Below are 13,402 nucleotides of genomic sequence, written 5' to 3'. Positions count from 1 at the left end.
TTCAGGTTATATCTTCATGCTTGCTGGAGGAGCAATCTCATGGAAAAGTGTTAAACAAACACTCATTGCTTCTTCCACTATGGCCGCTGAATTTATAGCATGTCATGAGGCATCCAATCATGGAATGTGGCTGCAGAATTTTGTCACTAGGCTAAAGATTGTGAAAGGAATTGAAAGACCACTAAAGTTATTCTGTGACAATAAATCAGCAGTCATGTATTCGAACAATAATAGGAGTTCAACTAAGTCAAAGCACATTGACATCAAGTTCCTAGTTGTTAAAGAAAGAGTTCAAAGTGGTCATTTATATATAGAACATATTGGTACAAACTCTATGATTGCGGATCCGCTAACTAAGGGATTACCACCCAAGGTCTTTTTGGAGCATACTGCTCAAATGGGTGTTATGTTATTTGAAGATATTCAGATTTAGTGGGAGTTTGTTTCTATATATATGTATGTTATAAAGACTTATTGATTACTGCAGTTTATGGATAATAAAGAATTTTGTTACACTCTGTTTATAGAAAATTTTGATCTCATTAGGGACCAGTTAGAAGTTGACATGATGGATCACACTGGATGTCATTTCTATGCTACACATCCGTACTATGATCTATGTCATTTAATTATATTGATATTCGTGATCATTGATGGGTTGAATTACGAACTAATGTAATTAAACCGCTTTGGTTCAATGTTGATATGATTAATGGACGAGATTGATTTGGAGTGACTTTAAATTATGATAGCCACATTATTTGCGCATAAAGATGAACACATGTAATTATATATATTGTCCAAGTGGGAGATTGTTAGATTTATTGGACTAATATATATAAATAATGTGTTTGGGCTATTGTCTATTCAGAACCCAATTGATAAAGTGATCCACTAAAGTATTTTGGTTATTGGGCTAAGTCATGTTTGGTTATTAGTATGGTACGATTTATTATGTGTAGAAACCGTCAATTTATTTATTATTTATGATGGTTAAATAATAAATAAATAAATAAATATAAAAGGGTTGTGGTTCCCCGATTCACAAGTAGCCAGTTTTCATTTTCTCATTAACCTCCATCGTAAGAGAGAAGAAGGGAGAAAACCGCTTGTAGAATTGGAAGAGCAAACCCAAACTCAAAGATCTTCATCATGAATTCAGATACGCTTCCGCTTGTTTAATCAACTTATGGACATAGAGAAATTTATGTATTAGGATTGTGATTCATCCATGTTAGATATTATCGATCTATAAGATTATAGATTAAAGCCTGAAAGAAAAGAAATCTAATATGTATTTGTTTAGAATCATGAATTTAGGACTAAAGAAAATTCCTACATCGCAAGTAAGAATTGTCATGGAAAATAGTCAAATCATTGGTGGCGGTGAACCCATATAATATATTTTCCCGAGAGAGATTAATGTTAAGTTTTATTATCTCTTCCATAATATACTTTGTAAGCATCACAAGGAAGAATCGTCATCAAAAGTAAGTCGAACCATTTGTGGCAGTGAACCCATGTAATATTCGTTCCTAAGAGGGATTTAGGTTGTAGACACTCATTTTTATTCCCCAAATTTATTATTTTTAAAAATTCCGAGTCTATAAACATATATTTCTAAAATTATTTAGGGACAATGTCGTATCGATTGAATCATAAAATAAAATAAATTAGTAAAATATTTACCATATTTATTTTAACAATTTATGTATTTAAAAAGATCAAAATTAAAACCAAAAGGGTGAAAGAAAAATCAATTTCAAATAAACCCTTATGGATTTAATAAAAAAAAAATATATCTGTAATCGGGTGTAGCTGAAACAAGAAGCTACAACCACAACCGCGCGCGTTGGATTTTCATCCATGCTCCAAGCGCTTCCACCCAGCCCGCTATAGCCGAAGATGCTCACATCCAGGACACACTAGAGCATCAAACGACCGTTAGCTGGAATGCTAACATACTGCTCAAACGCCACAGCGTCAAGATGCAATTGCGCACGTTGATTTTTCATCCACGCTCCAGACGCTTCCATCCAGCCCACTGCAGCCGAAGACGCGCACATCCGGGACATACTAGAGCATTAAACGACTGTTAGATGGAACACTAACAGACCGCTCAAACGCCTTGGCATCAAGACAGGATGCCAAGACGCCATCAAAACAATGTCGTTTTTTGCTCTGATCACCTTCTTCATCGCGACACCGTTTGGATAAGCATGAAGAACCCATGAAGATTTTGTCTTTTTGGAACTCGGTCATTAGTCGATGGTTTTGACTGATTTAAAACCCAGAATGATCACCCTACGATGATGATCATTCTCCCCTATAAAATAGGGATGGATCACCCTATTCCGACGACTACAAGCCAATAACAATCAAAAGTCATTAATGGTTTTGACCGATTCAGCCCACTTGACTTCCCCAACCGACTTATGAAAAGTATAAATATCCCCTCAAGTCATTCCGAAGCTAAGGAACCAACACACAATTCTTAAATCGAAGAAAATCAAAATTCGCGATTAAAGATTCAAAGCTTTAGATTTTTTGAATTTTCTGTTTAAGGCCTTCAAGCTTTGATCTGAGCATCCATAAAACTTTTTTAAGGATAAGGAGTGTTCTCCAAAATTTGGTAAGGTTCCAATCAACCTCTAATTCATATTTACAGTTTGAATTTGAAATTTTTATATTTCAAACTACATAAACTTGTATGGTTGCTGTTTATGGTGTTTTATGATTGAGAATTTATCCTTAGATGGTTTATAAACTATCTGGATATGATATAATTGATCAATCGATCTGAATAACAAAAATCCAAATTTGAATTTCAAAAATAAAAAACGGATTTGCTGTTTTGGGGCTAATTCGATCGAATCACAACTTAGAAAACTTCCCAACATGATTGTAAACATGTTGGGCAACCTTTTTGATCATGTTTGATCTATCCCGATCATGTTTGATCAAAATCAAAATTTCAAAATAAAATGAAAATTTTGAGTTCTTGAATTGGTTAAAACAAAAGATAATGTTCTTGTTTTGGTATCAATCAAGTATATGTGATATAAGGAAGCTATTGGATAACTCCTTTAACTTCAAAACTGCTTTATAATCAAAAACCCAATTTTGATCACAAACTATTTTGAAAAAATTGATCATCATCCAGGCCGATCCAGACCTTGAGATGATGATTAACATGTTTTTAGGAGCTTTGTGTTACCTAAGCTCTTAGATCAAAGAATCAGAGCTAAAAAACCTAATTTAAAAAAAAATTGAACTTTGGTGTTCTCAAGGATCGAGACTCTTAGCCTAGGACCAAAAAAATCGACCTAGGACCGAGAGGTCCAACTGATGTTCTTAAGCTAGGGCCGAGAAATTCGACCGATGATTTTCACATAGGATCGAGAGTTCTAACCCTTGAACCGAGACTCTTAGACCCAAGACCGAGAGTCCTAACATTGAGACCGAGCCTCCCAAGCTTGAGACCGAGTGCTCCTAAACTTAGGACCGAGGAACTTAGCCTAGAGCAAACCCTGGACCGAGAGGTTTATACACCTTGATCGAGAAACCTAGCCCTAGGCTAGTCCAAGTCCGATAGGTTTTTATACCTAGACAGGTAAGATCAGCCAAGGACCGAGAGTCCTTAGCATCCTGACCGAGGGACTCTAGTACTCAAACCGAGAGCTCTCAAACCTAGACCGAGGGTCTTCGGACCCCGACCGATAAAATCGAACCCGAGCCTTAGGACTCTGGTCTTAAGGCATGTTTGGTTCCACTTTTCAAAATCCAAAATTACTTTTATAATTTTGGGACTCTAAATCATTTTCTAAAATTCCCCAAAAATTTGAAAATGCATTTTAAATATTTTTGGGATATTTCCACAAAAATATTTCAACAAAGGCTTGTTTGGTGTTTATTTCTAAATCTTAATGACTTTAAAAATGAATAATAATCTTCATGTGTCTCCTCCTTAGTTATCATCCGCAACATGTTTCAACATTTTAAATATTGTTGTTTCAATATTTTAAATAACGCTAAAACTTAGAAGCATGACTAGGACTGAAAGAATAATTGATTAAAACTAAAACGTTATACAACCGATTTTAAAAAAAATCAACTTTATAAGTAGAGACCATTTTTAAAACGGGTACGAAGGATATATCGCGAAATTCCTTTCCCGAGTATGACCAAACTTCGAACCAAAACAAAACTCTGGTGTAAAATACGTTTGTACACGTAAACTCTTTTTTAATTGATTTTTCTAAAATAAATTGGCGACTCTGTCTTCAAATAAATCATATTTTCTTAAATTAATTATGTTTAATTAATTTAAATCACATTTCATAAAAAATCAAATCGTCATTTGATTAAAAATAAATCCCCACTTTATTAAAATTTGAATAAAATTAATTATTTTTATATAATTGATTTTAAAAGCTGTCATGTACTATCAAAATCTTTTAAAAATAACATTTTATTTTAAAAAGATATCTGACACACAAACTGAGGTTGAAACCATCGAACTCCGAGCCACCCCGGACTCGCATGCCACGTCTCCACGACACACGCCGCTGCGGGATTCTCGGTTTACAATTATTGTTTTAAATCAATTTTGAGTTATTAATTTTATTTATTTAGATTAATTATTCAAATAAAAAATAAAGAAATTTGTAATTTTTTTTCATAATGAACTAAATTCTCTTTTTCACTATTAAGATTTATTATTATTATATATATATAATAATAATATGAATGAATTAAAGAGTTGCAACTTCAAGTTCAAAACATACATATATAATTTTTAATTTTATTTTTAATCGTTTTAAGTTTATGGGCGAGTCAACTCACAATTCGACTTAAGTATCCATTTTGTTACGCCCTAAAATCCTAATTTCCTGCACCTAATTCAACGTAAATTCGATCATAAATGCGGAAGCGCTAGGGTGTCTTTCTAGGGTTGGTGTTGAAATGGTTGATCTAAAAGTCGGTCCTACGGTCTCGGTCCCTCCTTCCACACGCATCTCCGGCACCATGCTCGACTCTAAATCTTCCTTCACCTGTCATAAAAACTCGTGGCTGGGTTCCTACACCACACAAGCATAGTGAGTCGATAGACCCAGCAAGCATATAAAAGTAATACATAAAAAAACATTTTACTACATTGCATCCATGAGGGTTTTTAAAGGAATATCATTATCCGTGTTTTACAGTTGCATACTTGAGCACATTTTTCGACCCTAGACATTCAGAGCTGATCCTGAATGTGAGGAATCTATAACCTTTTGAGCACATATTTGGAGGGCACTCTTCGGAATCTATCCCTAAAGTCCACAACTTGGTTAGACACATTCTGTGTGGGTAGATATTCTGATAGCTCATGTTCAGAAGTCAGTCCCATATCATACAGCTAGATCTGTGGAATCAGACTACCAAAGCTCATCTTAGTTAGTCCTCCTCCCGTATTCGTCAATTCCTTTATCATAATCACTTTGAATCCATATCCCTTATATGAAATCATCATTCTTTAGAAATCATGGACGTGCAATGAAAACATGTTTTGAAACCATATGCATCGTTTATATAAAATACATAAATAAATAGCATTGTGTGGATTTAGAAAATGTAAAGAAAGAGTACTTGTCTTTGAATCCTTCATCTGCAGGATCATCGGTTGGACCACTCGGTCCTGGGTGTCATCATCCACGGTCCTAGATCTCTATCAGGACCGTAGATTTTTCGATATGAAAAAGTGTGATTTTTGGATGTGACACATTTACTCTCACATATATATTCAAATTAACCACAATTCTACATTAGATAATTCGACACTTTGAAATTAAACATTATTATATATATATATATATATATATAAATATTAATTTCTTAATATCATATATTTAAATATAAAAATGAAACTTTAAATTTAAATTATTAGTATTAAATAATTTAATATAAAAATAAAAAATAAATTTACAAACTCATATAAATTAAAAGTTGAGATAATAACTTTCTTCTAATAATCTCACCTACTTGAAAAATAAAAGGACATTCTTGTTTTAATTATTAGCTTTCGGATTGAGCAGCCGAAAAAGAAAAAGTACTATTTGAATTAGAAGATAAGAATGTTGCCGTCCAAATAAATAATTAAATAAAATGGAATTTATTTATTTAAAGTTTTGTGAACAAAATTATTATAGAAGAAATCACTTCAACACAACCGTCAGAAACAATAAACAATAGACAAACTTACCTCAACAAAAGAAAGAATGAGCTTGGTGTTTCTATTTGTACGCATGGACTTAATTCGCTCCCTGTATGCTTGTTTGACACCCATATATATTCATCAATGATTGATTGTGACTGTTTTTTTTTTTTTTTTTTTTTTCCTGGCGAATCAAAAATTTGATTTGTCCTCTCCTCTGCTCCCTCCGCCAATTAATAAGCCGTTCGATGTAATGGGAACCAAACTTTTGTGTATTACGTAAGTGTTGACGTTTGGAGCAGATGAAACTGTACCACGAGGTAATCAAGCTCCACCGTTTGATTTCTAATCTCTAATGAACAGGAAGGAATTTCTCTCTTTTTAAGCTCGAAATTAGTGTATACATTTTCATTGACTAGTGTCTCCAATCTCCATACATAGCTGCCATGGGAAGAAACGGAGAAGAAACCATCCCTGATCAAATGGAAGCGATCCCTCTTCTCACTCCCTACAAGATGGCCAATTTCCAGCTCTCACATAGGTATCTTGGATATGCATGATAAAACGGTTTCTTTGTACTTTTAGAGCTTGAATAATGTTTGAGAAGTGAACATTTTGTCCATTTATTTTCATGTTTTTCCTGTGGCAGAGTTGTTTTGGCACCATTGACAAGGCAAAGATCTTATAACAATGTTCCTCAACAACATGCCATCTTGTATTACTCACAAAGAACTACAAACGGGGGCCTTCTCATATCAGAGGCTACTGGAGTATCAAACACTGCACAAGGGTATAAAAGAATAGCAAGATCATTTTCAAGTTGTGACATTGATTCAGTTTCTTTTTTTCTACTTTAAGGTATGCAGAAACACCTGGTATTTGGACAAAGGAGCAAACTGAAGCATGGAAACCCATTGTGGATGCTGTCCATGAAAAAGGTGGAATCTTCTTTTGTCAAATTTGGCATGTCGGAAGAGTTTCAAATTCAGGTAATTTTTAGGCTGTAGTTAGTTTCGGCCTAGACTGTGTAAGATTAACTTACGTGTTCTTGCTTGAACATTAACCAATCTAATACGATGTTGTTGAGAAGTTCTTGGATCTTGTAATCTTTGATTGTGTGTTGACTTCTGAAAATGGTTTTAGCATACAGTTTTTTTTTGAAGTTTCTCAAAAGACTGTTATAAATCTCTTCAGGTTTTCAGCCAAAAGGACAATCTCCAATTTCCAGCACCGACAAGGCAATGACTCCACAGATTCGGAGCAATGTTATCGACGATGTTGCACAATTTACACCTCCCCGAAGGTTGAGTATTGAAGAGATTCCTGAAATTGTTAATGACTTTAGACTTGCAGCCAGAAACGCTATAGATGCTGGTAAGTTTATTCCTGGATAGATTAGTCTAATTATGATTTGAACAGGAACCCACATAGGTAAGGTAGCTGATCATGTGTGTTGATTGATTGAATGTGTGTAGGATTTGATGGTGTTGAGATCCATGGAGCTCATGGTTACCTAATAGACCAATTCCTGAAAGACCAAATCAACGACAGAACCGACGCATATGGAGGATCTTTAGAGAACCGTTGTCGATTTGCATTGGAAGTAGTTGAAGCTGTAGTAAATGAAATAGGAGCAGACAGAGTTGGTATAAGGCTTTCTCCCTTTGCTTGCTACATGGAATCAGGTGACTCGAATCCTACAGCTTTAGGTCTCTACTTGGTTGAAGCCTTAAACAAGTATGGTATAGCATATTGCCACATGATTGAACCTAGAATGAAAACTCTCGGAGAAAAAAGCGAATGCTCCCATAGTCTTGTTACCATGAGGAAGGCTTTCAATGGGACTTTTATTTCGGCTGGAGGATATGTAAGAGAGGATGGGAATGAAGCCATAAGTGAGAATAATACTGATCTTGTTGCCTATGGTCGTTGGTTCATTTCAAATCCAGATTTACCACTCAGGTTTAAGCTTAATGCACCTCTCAACAAGTATAATCGAGAAACATTTTACATACTCGACCCGATTGTTGGCTACACTGATTATCCATTTCTAGATATTGAAGCTTAATAATATACTAACAACATTATCTGATATTTTTCTTTGAAGCTTTGGTTTAATTGGACGTCAGTTTGAATGATTGCAATTGAAATAAAATGCACTTGCTTATTAATTATAATTGTTACTAAATTTTGTCTCATTTTTCTTACCAATAAATTATGCTCCCTTAAATAGCAGTTACAGATTCGTATACCCTTTTGGGTAAAGTCAAATTCTTGCAAAAATGAAAAATCAAATATATTTATATATTGTGGTTTGTGTTTGAATAGATGAAACCATGACATATAAAACTGATCTTATTTATATGTTATTGTTTGTTGTTACATCAAATAAGGAATGAGGATAGAAATGATATTGTACAAAAATGGTAGAATACTTTTATATCAACTTTGTATAAGTAATGTTTGGATACAAAGAGAATGAAAAAGAAAGAGGTCAAATTCTTGCAAGTAGTCATTAGAAAAGTTAGGTAAGTTAGTTTTATGTTTAAAGCTTAAAATATCATTGTTATAACTTTTTTATTTATTTAATAAGTGCATGCAAAATCGGTCACGAAAATTTGAGATATAATGCAAATTCAAATTTTGGAATCATTAAAATAGTAAAAAAAATTAAAATTAAATTTTAATAATCTAAAATTATATATAAATATTAATATATTATAATACGGAAATAAGAAATTAAAAAGAGATAAAAAAATTATTTATATATATTGTATAATATATATTTAATATTAAAGGAGAAAAAAAAAGATTAATCGTATAATATTATTAAATATTATAAAATAGGGTCCTATAAAAATAAGGATCCTATGCAACTGCATAGAGGACCACAAATAAAACAAAATACTAAGAAAAAACATTAATCTTATAAGCAGAGATTTCTTCATTTAAATATGAAAATGATTTAGAAGTTAAGAAATAAACAAACTTAATTATATATAATATATAGTTCTGATTTTACATCAGATAATAATCTTTCTTAAAAATCATATAATTGATCTGTACAAAATTTTACACATCTATGAATGACTTGGGACGTGTTATTATTTAAATAATTTGAAAAGAGAAAATAATGATTATGAGTTATGATTTTAAAAAATAATAATATTTTTTTTATTAAAAAAAACTTAAAAGGTATTTATATATATAAATAAAATAAATAATAATAATTTAAAATAAAATATATTTTAGTATTTTGGTTAATAAATTTATTGATTCGATGGATGAGAGGGAATGATGTGATAATTGATTTTGTTGAATTATTTAAAAAAATTAAATAGCTTTGGTTTTATGGTTTTACCCAAAGCCCGTGAATCATATAATTAAGCTCTCTAAAAGCGTCTTTAATATTAATATTAATTGAATTTTAAATTTAGAACACAACTATCTTGTTTCAAAACTACTAGATGCATTTTATAACCTCCCTCTTACACTATTTCTGCAAGCTGTTAAATTTCGGTAAAATAATCTCTAAAAATTCAACCCTTGTACAAGAATGAAGAAAAAAATAATCTTATTTTATTTTGTTTTTCAAAATTTTATAAAATAATCTCAAATGTCAAATAATTATAATAACTCAAACCAAATCAGACCTTATGATATGAATTAATTATTCTAAAGAAAAAAATCTATTTAGTAACATTTTTTTTAACAATAACATATTTTCTTACAAAGTCGACTCGAAATCTCATATAGAGGATTTGATAAGGGTAACGAATGGTAGTGAAAGCAAGAACACGAATTCGATGTGGCCTACCACATATGCAGGAAAGAGAGAAAAAAGTATTTGGTATAAATTTAATCCCAAACGTTAAAACTCAAATGATTTCTCTCTCTCAACTCCCTAAAACAAAAATCTTCTCCCAACTCAAAACTCTAACTCATGGTATGTTTTTAATATCCAGTTATATAAAATATTTATTTATTTTTTATTTGTATAATAACGAAATTATTTATCTTTAATGTTCAGAAACCATCAAAGGCAACATTGTAGTAGATGAAGTTCAATCTCCCATTGAGCCCAAAATGTACTGATTTCTTTGCCAAAAATAAAATCACACAAATGTTGGTATCTAGTGCAAATGTTTGGAGAGATTTTTCTGGGCGGTTGAAATTGTGTATATTTGGGAGAAAATGTCCTAAACATGCAAATTATCAAGAGAAAAGGTCCCGAAAATGTGTAAGTTCGGAACATAAACGTTTTGAATGTTAGGATTTGGATCCCAAAATCTAACATGCTTGAAACGATCTGTAAAAACGCAAGAAAAAATATCACAAGAAGATACAGATCTATAGTGGTTCATTCAAATGAGTAACATCCACTTCAACCGTCACCAGATTTCACTATAAAGAAGAAGAAATATAGAGTTTTTGCCTCACAATTTATCTCTCTAGAATTTTGTCTTTTCAATATAAAATCTTAATAATAACATATTTATAGGATAAACATTAAGTTAATAAAACCTAAACAACTCTTGGTTAGACCTAAGCCCAAACCCAAATACAAACCCACTAAACTCTAATTAACTATTGTAGAGTTTATTATAAGTGTAGGCTCCATAACTCAACAATCTCTTACTTGGAGACTAACTTCATCATTTCTCGATCGGTATTGACTTTCTATTTGGTGTCTTAACAAATAAGACCATCTGAAGTTGCACACAACTTCAGTTTCTCATTTGTCACAGCTTTTGTCAACATATCAGCTGGATTCTCACTCCCGGGAATCTTCTCAAGAGCTAATACTCATCCTTCTAAAGTTGATCGAATGAAATGATAACGAACCTGTATATGCTTCGTCCTGCCATGATAAACAGGATTCTTTGCCAAATGAATGACACTTTGACTGTCGCATCGCAACACACTTCCCTCGTAGTCTTGACCCAATTCTCGCAAAAACGGTTGTAACCACATCATTTCCTTAGCAGCTTCTGTCACAGCAACATACTCTGCCTCACAACTAGAAAGAGCAACAATCTTCTGCAATTTTGAAACCCAACTGATTGCAGTACCTCCAAGAGTATAAATGTACCCTGTTGTGCTCTTCCTACTATCAACATCACCACCATTGTCATCATCAACATATCTTTCCAAACCCATATTAGACTTTCGAAAACACAAAGCAAGACCCGTACTTCCTCTTAAGTATCGTAGTATCCACTTTACTGCTTCCCAATGTTGTCTACCCGGATTGTTCATGAATCTGCTAACAACTCCCACTGCATGTGCTATGTCTTGTCTTGTGCAAACCATCGCATACATAATACAACCAATGGTAGATGCATACGGAACAGTGGCCATGTAATTTTTCTCCTCCTCTGTTGAAGGTGACTGATCTTTAGATAGTCTGAAGTGACTAGCTAAGGGGGTAGTAACTGGTTTTGCATCATACAAGTTGAACCTGCTAAGAACTTTCTTCACATATTTTTCTTGTGAAAGCTTGAGAACTTCTTCATCCCTGAAAATTCTCATCCCAATGATTTGTTTAGCAGCACCCAAATCCTTCATTGCAAACTTTTCAGACAACTCTTTCTTGAGCATGTTAATCTCATATAAACTTGCTACAGCAATCAACATGTCATTAACATAGATGAGCAGAATAATGTACGATTTATCAAACCTCTTAATATAGCAGCAATGATCAACTTCACACCTTAGAAAATTGTTACTTTTCATTAAGCTATCGAACTTCTTGTACCATTGCCTTGGAGCCTGTTTCAAACCATACAGACTCTTCTGAAGCTTACACACAAGCTCATCTTTTCCTTTGATTTCAAATCCTTCTAGTTGTCGCATGTAAATCTCTTCATCTAAATTACCATGAAGAAAATCAGTTTTGACATCCATTTGTTGAAGATGAAGGTCTTCTTTCACAACCAAACTCAAAATAGTTCTGATTGTCATCAATTTAACTACTGGAGAGAAGATCTCATTGTAGTCGATACCTTCTTTCTGTTGAAATCCTTTCACAATCAATCTTGCCTTGTACCTCATTGTTTTATCATGTTCTTCTTTAATCCTGAAGATCCATTTGTTGTGAAGTGCTTTCTTTCCATTTGGTAGCTCAGTGAGCTCCCAAGTCTGATTCAACATCAAAGAGTCCATCTCATCTTTCATAGCAGACTCCCACTTAATCGATTCAACAGATTGTATTGCTTCCTCATAACATTCAGGTTCACCTTTATCTGTCAACAAGATATAGTTTAGAGATGGAGACCACCTCTCAACTGATTTTCGATTCCTTGACGATCTTCTCAACTGTATAACCGGTGTTTGCTGATTTACCTCTGGGGCCACGTTCTCAACGATTTCATCTTTAACAACACATTGTTCTTCTTCGACAACCGGTATATATTCAGCTGAAAATTGTCTCAAATCGACTGTACCAGTCTCTTCCAACTTGGAATCACCATCTGATGTCTTCCCAACACAATCTTTGTAGAGAACCTGTTCATTGAAGATAACATTTCTGCTACAAATGATCTTCCGATTTTGATTATCCCAGAAACGATAACCAAACTCGATATCACCATAACCAATGAAAAAACATTTATTAGACTTTGGATCAAGCTTGCTCCTATCACATTCATTAATATGAACATATGATAAACATCCAAACACTTTCAAATAAGAAAGGTTTACCTTTTTATTGCTCCAAGCTTCTTCAGGAATTCTGAATTCAAGAGGAACAGAGGGTCCCCTGTTTATCAAATAGGCAGCAGTATTTATAGCTTCTGCCCAGAAGGTTTTAGGCAGCCCTGCATGCAATCTCATGCTTCTAGCACGCTCGTTCAATGTTCGATTCATTCTTTCAGCTACTCCATTCTCTTGAGCCGTTCGGGGAACAGTCTTCACCATACTGATCCCATTCTCAGCACAATACTCTTTAAAATCTGAATTGATATATTCACCTCCGTTGTCGGATCTCAAGCACTTAACTTTTTGATTTGTTTAATTTTCAACCAAAGCCTTCCACTTCTTGAAAATAACAAATATTTCAGACTTGTGCTTCATAAAATAAACCCATACTTTTCTTGTTGAATCATCTATAAAAGTCACATAGTAGTATGATCCGCCAATAGAAGAAACAGGTGCAGGTCCCCACACATCAGTTTGTACCAACTCTAGTTTTTCTTTCTTGAG

The 13,402-nt window shown here is 33.3% G+C and overlaps 1 protein-coding gene across 1 annotated transcript; it reads left to right on the top strand.

Annotated features, from left to right (window-relative positions):
- The first annotated feature begins 6,591 nt into the window (after positions 1 to 6,591).
- LOC124921780 (12-oxophytodienoate reductase 2-like) lies at positions 6,592 to 8,369 on the top strand. The gene is made up of 5 exons (XM_047462485.1): positions 6,592 to 6,740; positions 6,849 to 6,989; positions 7,058 to 7,188; positions 7,394 to 7,573; positions 7,675 to 8,369. Exons 1-5 carry the CDS (start codon positions 6,646 to 6,648, stop codon positions 8,265 to 8,267), a joined length of 1,140 nt encoding a protein of 379 aa, XP_047318441.1. The 5' UTR covers positions 6,592 to 6,645; the 3' UTR covers positions 8,268 to 8,369.
- The last annotated feature ends 5,033 nt before the right edge of the window (positions 8,370 to 13,402 follow it).

The sequence above is a fragment of the Impatiens glandulifera genome, chromosome 1 (assembly GCF_907164915.1).
Source record: "Impatiens glandulifera chromosome 1, dImpGla2.1, whole genome shotgun sequence".
Classification (NCBI taxonomy): Eukaryota; Viridiplantae; Streptophyta; class Magnoliopsida; order Ericales; family Balsaminaceae; genus Impatiens; species Impatiens glandulifera.
Note: the sequence above shows the minus strand (reverse complement) of the source record. Positions and strands in the feature narration are given on the sequence as shown.

What these genes read in the sequence shown, in the direction of transcription:
- LOC124921780 (XM_047462485.1), top strand. Translation starts at nt 6,646, where the DNA reads ATGGGAAGAAACGGAGAAGAAACCATCCCTGATCAAATGGAAGCGATC. An exon ending in GTATCAAACACTGCACAAGG is followed by an intron (nt 6,990 to 7,057) that starts GTATAAAAGAAT and finishes TTCTACTTTAAG; the next exon opens with GTATGCAGAAACACCTGGTA. An exon ending in CGGAAGAGTTTCAAATTCAG is followed by an intron (nt 7,189 to 7,393) that starts GTAATTTTTAGG and finishes AAATCTCTTCAG; the next exon opens with GTTTTCAGCCAAAAGGACAA.